The sequence below is a fragment of the Nannobrachium achirus genome (genome assembly GCF_963921795.1).
Source record: "Nannobrachium achirus genome assembly, chromosome: 13".
Classification (NCBI taxonomy): domain Eukaryota; kingdom Metazoa; phylum Chordata; class Actinopteri; order Myctophiformes; family Myctophidae; genus Nannobrachium; species Nannobrachium achirus.
Window position 1 is genome coordinate 48,093,286 of NC_137833.1, and position 12,355 is coordinate 48,105,640.

General features: G+C 44.5%; 1 protein-coding gene across 1 annotated transcript in view; it reads left to right on the top strand.

The window, feature by feature from the left end:
* Positions 1–12,355, top strand: part of dlg5a (discs, large homolog 5a) — a gene marked incomplete at both ends in the record, with an annotated part of 116,453 nt that overhangs the window by 70,917 nt on the left and 33,181 nt on the right. The window contains 8 exons of the mRNA XM_080740810.1: positions 903–1,079; positions 2,587–2,883; positions 3,995–4,258; positions 4,756–4,950; positions 6,213–6,347; positions 8,368–8,494; positions 11,036–11,180; positions 11,802–11,908. Coding sequence (XP_080596936.1) covers positions 903–1,079; positions 2,587–2,883; positions 3,995–4,258; positions 4,756–4,950; positions 6,213–6,347; positions 8,368–8,494; positions 11,036–11,180; positions 11,802–11,908 — 1,447 coding nt within the window. The remainder of the gene's footprint in view (positions 1–902; positions 1,080–2,586; positions 2,884–3,994; positions 4,259–4,755; positions 4,951–6,212; positions 6,348–8,367; positions 8,495–11,035; positions 11,181–11,801; positions 11,909–12,355) is intronic.

A 12,355-nucleotide genomic window follows, 5' to 3' on the forward strand; every position in this document is an offset into this window, starting at 1 on the left:
CTGGAAATTGGGTTAAATATTCTGGAAAAGTTTTGGAAATTTGTTGGAAATTAATTGGTGAAAATGTGTGGGAACCCTGTATCTGGTTTTTGGGGGTTTTCTGCCTTTTTATATAGGTGTTCTTTGAGACTCACATGTAGGCTGCCATTTTGTTTTCCGGGTGAGAACAACACAGCTTTCCCCGTTGGATTGCATTACAGAACGCACACAACCACCGATTTTTGGCAAAATGAAAACTGGACCGCCAAATATTCGTATCTTTCTGCGATTCTGCCAATAATCATATATTTTGAGACATGCATCCGAGTTTTTGCAGGGCCAAACAATGAATCACGTGACGTCGATCCCCTTCCCCTATTGGCTCATACTAGGACATGACGTACAGTATGTGTATCCAGAAGAATAGTGAAGATGGACAGGAAACCGGGAGAGATGGGGGGAGACATGCGGTAAAGATCGTCGGGAACGGAACTCGGACCCGCGACGCACCGGCTGCCTTGGGGCCTATAGGTGCCCGGGGCGCTTGTTTCTAAATTGTTTTCACTCTCTATCAAATGAGCTTGTAGATCTAACTATTTTTGGGCGAAATGTTTTGCCCCAGGATAATGGATTTTGATTATCGCGATAATATCGTAAATCGCGATTTCTTTTGACACAATAATCGTGATGTGAAATTTCATATTGTCCCATCCCTTGTGATTTTTTTTGATTGGTTTGCTATACATACATAAGAGCAAGAACAAAGTTCTAGAACCAAAACACCAAACGTAATTCTAAATATTTTGTGCCAAGTATTTAAGAAGCGGCTTCTTTTAGTGCTGTTTCACAAATCGCAGATTAGGACTCTCCCGTAATGGGATTTACATGTTTGCTCTCTCCCTCCTCCTCCTCCTCCTCTACAGTTCTTCCCTCGCAGCACGTCGGGCCAGAACATCTTCGAGAGCCTGCAGCAGCGCGACTCCTCGTCCGAGAAGGCCGCCAACAACGGGCGCCTGCACCTGGTGTCGGAGGTGCAGTCTCGCAACTGCCGCAACCTCAAGCACAGCAACAGCTCCACGCAGACGGACATCTTCCTGCAGGTCCGGGCCTGTCACACACATCACAAACACTTAAACCAGGGGTCTTCAACGTTTTCAGGCCAATAACCCCTTAGTTGTCAGTAGGGATGGGTATCGTTCACCTTTGAATCGATACGATACCTTTTTCGATACTTGGGAATCGATACGATACCCTTTTCGATACCATTTTCGATACTTTTTATTTAAGTTTAACTGCTCTACCGCAGCAGGTAGAGCAGAGGTGATGATCACACAGTGTGGCAGAGCGGAGAGTATAGACGTTGGATAATCATCATAATAATAAACATTATAGGCTATTGTCACCTATTTTCCACAGTAACGAGTGTAGCCTACTAATGTAGTCATTAACCTCTCAGTAGCCCAACTGTTACAGATGCGACCGGCCAGGGGTGCCTTCCAGAGTATCGAAACGAGGTATCGTTCGTTTTTTTCGTGGACCGATACCCGATAGTATCGACGTCATGCAATCGATACCATTAAAAGTATCGCAGACGATACCCATCCCTAGTTGTGAGAGAGACTCTTTCATATATTCCATATACAGTAGTTTCAATGTTTGACAGCACAAACATCATTGTATTATGGATTCATGTTAATTTGTGTTTTCAGACATTTAACCACTTGAACTGTTAGTACATAACTTGACATCTCACTCTGTACTTGGCCTGCTCTTTTTCCCCTCTACACCAAATGTCTTTGCCAAAAACAGCTGATCTACAAGCTCACAATGCCTCGCGCTGAGCTTGTAGATCTGCTATATTGGGCCAAATTACTCCGAATATGGACGCTAGGATTCAAGTGGTTAAAATAAAAAAAGATAATAATAATTCTAGGGGTCCTTGATATTAACAAGTTTGAGCACCACTGATCATAGAAACATACTTTATTTTTATTTTATTTGTATTTTTTTCTTCAGATTTCTTAGGATTTAGACAATATTTTTAAGAATCTGTCTCAGGCCTTAACACATGGGCTGCTAAGGTTTATAACATTTATAGCTGTTGCTGCTGCCATCATTGACTTACGCTTTGTTTTGACGTGCCTCGCAAGCTTCGTGCGTGTGCACGTGCGTGTCCAGAGAAGATTGAGGAGGATAATCCATTTGTTTGCAAACACTCGCGAAACTAAAATCCAAAAATCGCGGTAAAATCGCGGTAAAGTGTCGCCGTGAAAACAATCAGCTCTCTGCTTCCATGGGGCAGTTTTCATGTCATTCTGAGATAAAGCCGTTCTTATGTTTCAAAGTAGAATGTAAAGCATGATAAGTCCTTCCGTGATGTCTTCCCCAGAGGGGCTGCCTGCATTGAGTGGGTGACGTAATGCACTATGGTCATTCAAAGGGCAGCTCCAGTCTCAAAAAGTTAACTGTTTGTTGCCACGTCTGTGAACGATATAACTTCCTGTGGCAGGGGGACACCTAGTGGCCATAACTCGTCCCTGAACGAGTTTGGCTCCCCAGGTGTTAATGGGACAAAGAATAATTCTTCTGCACAACCCTTACCTCCAGGATGCCAGCGCGCTCCCCTGCGCCGACCTCAGGAGGAAGGTGCGGAGCGAAGCGGGGGACGAGGTGGGGGGAGGAGCGTACGGAGGGGACGCCAGGAAGCCTTTCTCCACGGGCTCCCTGCACGGCGCCACCGCCGCCGCCAGCCTCCGGCCCCAGCAGACCTCGGACCACCCGGCCGCCACGCTGGGACGCTACGGCCCCAGCGCCTTCCAGGAGTGTTGCCCCTCCTCCTCGTCATCCTCCTCCTACACCAAAGCCACGTCCTTCTCCTTGCCCTACGACCCCGCCTCCTCCTCGGTAGGCCACTCGCAAGTATCACATACAGGGTTCCCACGGTCATGAAATTCCTGGAAATATTTTGAAATTAGAAAAATATTTTTCCAGTACTGGAAATGTTTGGGAATGTATCAAGGGTCCTGGAAGGTCCTGGAAAAAATGGCTATGCATTGTCTTTGGTTATTGATTTTGTTAATACGTCTGAAATGACAAATTCAACATTGGCCAAATTGTCAAATATTAGAGGCAGAAATTGTGAAAATAGCAGATCTACATGCTCACAACGCCTCGCGTTGCGAGGCGTGAGCATGTAGATCGACATTGCGCATAGGAGTAAGCGACCTGTTATTGAGCTGAATTATTGTTATATAGTCCTGGAAATCGGGTTAAATATTCTGGAAAAGTTTTGGAAATTAATTGGTAAAGATGTGTGGGAACCCTGGTATTACATAACCACCTGATCGCAATTGTTTGAGACGATCGCTGTTGTTTCGCGTGATCGTCATAATCGTTTCCATGTCGAAAGAAATGCTCATACGTTTTCAAACATTTCCCCAAAAATAGCAGATCTAAAGCTTAAAACACCTCACTTTGTGACATGTTGTAAAGCTTGTAGATCTAAACTGTGTATATTTAAGTTATTTGTCATAATCTGATCTGTGCAATTTGCGATTGTGATGCCTAAACACCCAAACTGAAATTTAAACTTGTATTCGTTACGTTGCAATGTTCAATACCAAAAACAATTAAATCGATAAATTGCAATTATCTGTGTGACAATGAATCATTAAAGGAGTAGTTCACCCCCAAAATGACTTTTTTTCTATTGATTAGTCACGCCATGGAGAGTAGAGTTCAATAATATTTTTTGGTTTTTGTCGCATTCCTAAGACAAAAATTTGATAACAATAAATTTACCCCCATTCGTTCCGGATGGGGACCCGTTTCGAAACGGGTCCCCATCCGGAATCAATGGGGGTAAATTTACTCGAATCAAATTTTTGTCTTAGGAATGTGACAAAAACCAAAAAATATTATTGAACTCTACTCTCCATGGCGTGACTAATCAATAGAAAAAAAGTCATTTTGGGGGTGAACTACTCCTTTAACTTAACCTTTGTAACGGTGACAGCCCTCCTCGGACTGCGTCACGCTGGAGACCCTCCCCCTGGAGAAGAGGCACAGCGGGGGCACGTGGCCCAAGGTGATGCCGGCGGGGGGCATCATGGCTGTGGTGCCAGACTGCGGCGGCGGCGGTCCGGTGGCGTCTGCGTCCGCCCAGCTCTCCATCTACAAGTCGCCCAAACAGAGGAAGTCCATCTTCGACCCCGACACCTTCATGCGCCCCGAGACGCCCTCCTGCTCCATGGCGGAGTACCAAGCGGCCTCGTCCCCTGTGGTGGAAAAAGTACTCCCGATTTCCTACTTAAGTAAAAGTCAATACTGATTAAAGTCTGGGATTCAAAATGTACTTGAGTGAAAGTGAAAATGAAAAGTATTGGTATCAAAGTGAACATAAAGTAGCAAAAGTACTCACTATGCAGTATGTCCTGTTTCACAAGTTTCCAAATATATAAAAACACTTTTGAAAATAGCAGATCTACAAACTCAGTGTCGCAATGTAACGTATTGTGACCTTGTAGATGGGCTATTTTCAAATGGCTAAAACATGAACAGTATAAGGCTGAAGTGACTAATGTAAACCTACAAAGTAACTAGTAGCAAAAGTTGTCAAATAAATGTAATGGAGTAAAAGTACAATATTTGGTGGATCCGATATGTAGTGTAAAAGTATTGGAAATGGGAAATAAGCAAGTAAAGTACAAATAACTCAAAATTTTACTAATTATTGTAAGTATAGTACTATAAGCAAATGTACTTCACTTCACACAGCAGCCGTCCAGGACAGACTCGCTCTCCTCCACGCCCACGCCGCCGGTGCGCAGCGACTCCTTCAGGTTCAGACACCACGCCCACCAGAGCAGCTCCGCCTCTGACTGCACCGTCACCTCCGACGGAACCTCCACCACGGAGCGGGGAGGAGAGAGGGACCGCAACGGGAACCACTACTTCCTCCTGGACGGCAAGGTCAGTGCTGGGAAAAGGACCAGGGGTGTAGTTGTTCCAATTTCAAATGAAGCAAACACGGAACTGAAAGTTCCTATGATTGGCCGCTAGTTGCGCTGTTCTTTGATTTTTTTTACCTTAACTCGTACAGTGCCTATCGCGAACAAGTTCGGCTTTATTTCAATCCAATCCAATATTTTATTTGCTATTTTACTTACCCCGAGCTGCTTGGAGCATGGGTGGTCCCGGCTCGTCCAGCGCTAGCCAACGAGAGACGCTAGATGGTCCGACGATTTATTCCATTGAAAATGGTTTAAAATAAAGTTTAGAGCCCCCCAAAAAAACCTCAATATATACTGTCGGCGGCGCGACGTATGCCAGGGTGCCTATCCCGAACTAGTTCGGGATATTTAATAAAATGAATTATTTAATCGGAGGCCTCAAAGCCCCGGTCTAAATTTCCATCCATGGCCGGGACTTAGACTCGGCCATCCACGGGCCGTAGTCGCGCTAACGGCCGCATCGCGCCGCCCACTCCAATGATAAATCACATCTTTAGACAGGATTTTCTCCGGATTGTGTTCCCAGACCCAAAGAAAAAGTTTTTTGCGACTGAAATAGCTTTAGATCGGGCTTCTAAATGGGTTAGTATTTTGGCTACGTGTCAGCTAGCTTCCTCCTATCGTCACCCATAGCATTGGCTGGAGTGAAATCCCAAGGCACTTGGGACAGTGTCGACGGAAGCTAGAGCGAAGGTCTATGGAGACATTTCTGGCACTCTAGCGCCCCTTGTGGCCGGCGGCACTGTATGAGTTAATAAACATTGTCATAGATACTTCATGGTTCCTGTCGCTAGTTTAAAGCCTTGTTTCAATCACCATGATATGCGTTATGTGAAAATATGGTCCAATTTATGTTATATTTGATGTTATAGCAGTATGCTGTAGGAGGGGCTTGTGATCATAGGCTTGTGATGATTCTTCTTCGTGTGCTTTATTTTCGGCAAGCTCAAGACAATGTCCCATGTATCCCTGCGGTTGCACTCAATGGACTTTTGGGGTTTACTCTATAACGTTTTAGGAGAACTACATTGTGTTGCCCTGTGTGCAAACACACTAACTAAAGTGTTCTATTGAATGTAGCGGAGTAAATGTACAATATTTGCCTCTGAGATGTAGTGGAGTAGAAGTAAAAGTATTGACATTTTAAATACTCCATTAAAGTGGAAGTACCTCAAAATTGTACAGTACTTGAGTAAATGTACTTGGTTACTCTCCACCAAGGTCCTGACCTCCAGGAAGTCCTGCGACGAGGACATTGGCCGAACAAGAGGAGGGGAGGAGCCAGAAGTCAAGAGGCCCCGCCCCAAGTCCGCCCCCGCGCTGCGACGCAGGATGACACCCCTGAACACCTTCCAGGTCAGTAGGATGGGACACCCCAGACCAGTGGCTCCCAAACCTTTTAGCTTGACCCAAAAGAGAAATTCTATGTATCCCTGCAACCCAAACTAGTGAAAACCACAGATCTGCAAGCACACAAGGTGACGCTTCGCGCCGCGTTGTGTGCTTGCAGATCGGCTATTTTCACTAGGCCTACTTCTTGAACATTTGTTTTCTAATTTCTGGAATTTCTTTGATTTCTACATGAAATTACTGGAGGGAAAAAAGAAATCATTGAATTTTGTTTTTAATTCATGAAAAACATAGCTTTGTTGTGGGAATGTTTTTTGAAAATATTTTGAATAATAATAATTAAGAAACTAAATATAGGAAACAAAGGGACCCATAAAAATCTGTCTGCGACCCACAAATGGGTCCCTATCCAGTGTTTGAGAAACAGTTCCCCAGACCATCACCAGTAGAATGACACCCAGACCACCACCCTATTAGCCCAGCTAACTGGTTAGTCCAACCTGCTGTCTGTAAATGTTTTTGTCTTTTGTGCTCAGTATGTACTTTAATAGTTTTGTTTCTCTATTTTCTTTTATCATACTTTATCATCTGTTTTTTTATGTAATGTAAACAGTGAGGTTCACAATGCGTGCCTATCTTTCTCATGTCGCTTCAAGTAGATCGAACCCGCTCCCCCATGCCTCTGCGTTCGTCTGAGTTTGTGTAGAGCAATAACTTCCAATCATATGACATTACATGAATGGATGGGTTGACACGTCGGTTAAGAAACGCGGTGTCTGCGATTCACGTTACGAGGAAGCTGATCAATATCTGATCTATTTATCATTGTTTTCACAGAGGCAAGAAGTGCCTCTGTGAGCATGGTGTTATTTTCCTTCCATTTCGTTCATTTTCTTCTCTCTCCCGTGTTCATGGGTGCATACCAAACATGTGTGTGAGTGTGTGTGTGCTGAAGCGATCATTGGGCCTCTGTGAGAGTGGTGTTCTTTACATTTAATTCATTTTCTTGAATTCTCTCTCGTTTGGAAGATTTCCAAACGGGGAGGCGGAGGAAAAGGGTCGATCTACTTGAAGCAATGTGAGAAAGATAGGCACTTCTCATAAGTCCCTTTAGGGTTTCTTACAGTACCTCACCGGCACAACGACTAAATCTGCCATCTTTCCCATGGAATTAACTAGTATATTATGCATATACTGTACTGTACATATTCTGTTGTGTAAATCAAATACAGTAAATCAAACAATTACAACAGGACCCATTAGAATCGGTTGGAGGTCCCAAAAAAACCCCACTGTTTTGGGGGAAACAGTGCTGTAATGAAAACACAGACAGACAAAGGTTACAGACATGTTGGGCCAATAAGGCATCAAATCATCCCGGCGGGCCTAGCGGGCTGGGCGGGGGCACAATCACTTTATCCGTTTTGTGGCAGAATTTACAGCCCTGTCGGAGCGCCGCCTCGCAGGGCGGCTGGCGCTGATTGATGCCCCTCTGCTCCCCCCCCCCCCCCCCCCCCCCAAAGCTCTGCCCAGCCACCCAGGGAAGAAAGCTGAGTCAGTCCTCCTCTCCCCTCAAGCCCTGCAGGCTTAGAGAGAGAGAGAGAGAGATAAATGGAGACAGAGACAGACACAGAAAGAGAGAGAGAAATGGAGGGGTAGAATTTGTCTTGCAGATTATTCATTTTTTGCCCTGCTACATCGTACAAGAGTAAAAGAGGGGCGGATCTCATATGGAATAAAAAAAAATATATATAAAAAAAAACATTCCTTTTTTATTATAATGAAAATTATAATGAAAATAGACGATCTATAACGGGTGTCTGCTGTTTTCACTACTTTTGTGTGACACTCTTGTGTACGACAAAATAGGGCATTGAATTAACAGGAGAAAAAAAAACGTACCAAAAAAATATATATATCATGAAAAGTTTAAATATGGAGATACAAGTTTTCAGAATGACGAAATGACGGTGCTTTTATTTGTGTGTGTTTTCTTTGCGCGGCGGTCCCGGGACGGCCTCTCCAGAGTTCCTCTCAGGACGAGCGCTGTTCTCCAGAGGCCAGAGAGATGCTGCGCTCCTCCCCCAACCCGCCATCCCATCGCCTCAGCATGGGCTTCGTCCCCACCGTCTACCCCGGAACACTGCCCCCTAGTGAGACACACACGCATGCACACACATACACAAGCACACAAGCTTAAAGGAGTAGTTCACCCCCAAAATGTTTTTTTTTTCTATTGATTACTCACACCATGGAAACTTGAGTTCTATTGAACTATATTTTTTGTTTTGTGTCGCATTCCTAAGACAAAACAATTATTATAGTAAATGTATTTACCCTGACAGTTTCCCAATCCAGTGCCATGTATGTGGGTCCCCATACAGGGCCATGCATTTGGGTCCCCATACAGGGCCATGCATTTGGGTCCCCATACAGGGCCATGCATTTGGGTCCCCATACAGGGCCATGCATTTGGGTCCCCATCCGGAATCAATGGGGGTAAATTTACTATAATACATTTTTTGTCTTAGGAATGCGACAAATACAAAGAAATATTATTGAACTCAAGTCTCCATGGCATGAGTAATCAATAGAAAAAAAGTCATTTTGGCGGTCGTGTACTGTACTTACTGTAAGTACAAATGTAATTGTAATTGGTATTTATGCTTTACTTGAGTATTTCCAATTTCCAATACTTTTACTTCTATTCCACTACATCTCAGATCCAACTAGAAGAAGTGCTCTTCCGAGCACAGGTCTCCACCAGCCACGTGTCCTGGTGGTGCTATAATAGGCCAATGTAAAAAGGGTGGCATGTGTTCTTCACCAATCTTAGACCTTTCATGGCGCCACCATGAGGCTGATTTGAACATTTTGTAGTGTCATTTCTTCCTTGGCCTTTTGCGAATGTGCGTGCACAATTTCATTACAATTGCACGCTGTGTTTGACTTGAGGCATTTTGTTCGAAACTGATCAATCCTGCAAAGTTTGGAGGCCAATCTTAGCCAATCAGGATGGAATATTTAATACAGGACAGATCCGTCTTGAAGGAGTAATATCCAAAAATGTGTCTTGCATAAGTCGGCCTCCTGGTGGCGCTATAAAAGGCTGATGTGAAAAATGCAAGGAAAGGGTTGTGGCCTATAGGGAGTGCGCTTACAAAGTTTGAAACTGAAACTTGATTGGTGGAGTTATAGGTAAAACCACGAATCGGCCTGTTATAGCGCCACCATGAGGCTGATTTCAAAAATTTGAAGTGGCATTTCTTCCTCGGCCTAGTGGGAACGTGTGTGCGCGATTTCATGTTAATTGCACTCTGCATTTGTGATTTGAGGCATTTTGTCCAAAATGGACCAATCTTACAAACTTTGAAAGCCAATATCAGCCAATCAGGAAGGAATATGGACAATCAGACAGGTCCGTGTCGATCACATGACTGTAGAGATGCTGTCTACCGATTTGCGTGATTTTTGGACAAAATCTGTAGGAGTAGTGTACAGAAATGTGTTTTGCAAACATCGGCCTCATGGTGGCGCTAGAACAGGGCCATTTGAAAAATGTGGGGCAGAGGTTCTGAATTGGCGTCCAGGGAGTGTGTGTGCTCATTTTGGCAGCGACCCGGCCAACAGCGCCGGAGATTAGCTGGTAACAAACTCGGAGGACAGACGGACGGACGCACGCACGCACGGACGCACGGACGGACAGGGGCGAAAACATACTCTCCCCCTGCCTTCGGCTGGTGGAGACAATTATTGTACTTTTACTTCGCTACAATTACTGTATAATGATAACTTTAGTTATTAGTTACTTTCTAGGTTTTGATTATTATTACAAAACATACATCAACCACTTCAACACTATATACATTTCGGCCATTTGAAAATAGCCGATTTACAAGCTCACAATGCGTCGCGATGCAAAATAGTTTTACACATTTTAGACATTTGAAAACTTGTGAAATGGGACCTTCTGCATTATGAGTGCTTTCTACTTGGTACTTTTAAGTACATTTTGATACCAATACTTCTTGTACTTTTACTCAAGATCCTAATCCTAAAGATCCTAACCCCAACATGAATCTTTTTCTAATTGCAAACATAGATCTCTAAAGGGATGTTTTATTTTTAGTTTGTTCCTTACAGTAATACAAAAGCTACTACACACACACACACACACACACACACACACACACACACACACACACACACGCACACACATGCACACACATGCACAAACACACACACACACGTTTGATACTATATTTGTGAGGACGTCATCGTTTTAAGATGGTCGTTTGTAAAAAATGGGACCTTATTCGGCTTATTGTCTAAAGACAAATCTAAATTGCTGATATTTTGTTGGTGCAACTAAGTGCAAATCAGGCATAATAACACTATATCAAATCCTGACTTCTAAATGTCTCATCCTAAACCTAACTGAATCTGAAGTTCTAAAATTCTACTATGCTTGTGGGGACCTTTGGTGACACACGGCACATACACACACACAGGTAATGCATAGTCATCGTGCGCTCATGCCATATGGTGTTTATGAAGAAAGAAATTAAACATAATGCCTCATCCTGTGTTCCACTGGCTCGCCAACTCATTAAAAACAGATCAACATGTGCGGACTTCCTGTTATCCAACGTGTGTGTGTGTGTGTGTGTGTGTGTGTGTGTGTGTGCTTGCAGACTCAGCACACCGTGGCGTGGCGCCTTGCCCGGCCGTCACAGCCGTCATGAGGAACCCGGTGTACACGGTGCGCAGCCATCGCGTCCACGCCGGCAACTGTCCCTCTGTCGCCTCCCACATCTGCCACCAGCACACCCACACCAGGTAACACACACACATTTGCACTGGAGCTGCAGTGGCTCAGGAGGTAGAGAGGCCGCTTGGGAACCGGAATGTTCCCAAGCGGCCTGATTGATTGATTGATTGATTGATTGATTGATACTGTAGATAGTAGGCGCTCAGGTGGCGCAGGGGTAAAAGTCCCTGCCCACCTCCACAGACACCAGAGAGTGTGGGTTCAAATCTGCCATGGTGCATCCGGTTTTGTCTCTACACAAACACAATTGGGCCCGTGTTTGTGGAGGGAAGCCAGGCGGGGAGGCTGATATTGCTTGGTCATTGCACGTATGTTCACGTATGGCACCTGTCAGCGGGGAGTGTTGGGCGAAGGCTCCTGGTGGGGGCTCCTCACTGGCAGGTGAGTCACGATACAACAGCCGTGAGTGGGAAGGAATCAAATGGCATAAAGACTAAAATTGATGGGAAGAGGTAAAACAATTATTGGCTACTCTAAATAAAAAAAAGATGGTGTATGAATGAATGAGTGCATTTTTATTGTTGTGTCTTATCCATGGGAGACACATCCCTTACAAGACCGTAAGTCACCTAACAGTATTGCCAGTGTTTGTTTTCTTTACAAATACACGTGTATTCTCTTCTCTGCAGTCCACAGCACCAGGGTCGACTGAGTCTGGACCTGAGCCAACAGAAGCGCGGGGGGGAATTCTCCGAGTCGTCATGTTCGTCGCGGCCGAGCAGCCGAGCGTCACACGGTACAAACTCATTGCCCTCCAGCGCACGCCTCGGTCAGTCTGACACACACGCACGCACGCACCACCCTCCCACCGTCAGCACCTCCACCAGCGGGCATTAAGCCATTTATGGCCTAGAATTATTGAATACTTTAACTATTGAAAAATAGCAGATATACAAGCTCACAGCACGGCACCGAGTGCCGCGCTGCGAGCTTGTAGATCTGCTATTTTTTTGTTTTAATCATGAAGATTTGTGCAAATCTTTGAATATATATATTTTTTAAAGCGAACATTTGTAACTCAAATATTTGCTTCTGGGGGGGTCCCTGATAGAATATTTTGAGATGGGGGTTCGTGGCCAAATACATATAATTTTGGGGGTCCTTCACATGAAAATGTTTGAGCTCCGCCGACATAGAAACATATCTTTTTCAAAAAAAGACACTTCATGTCAAAATATTCAAA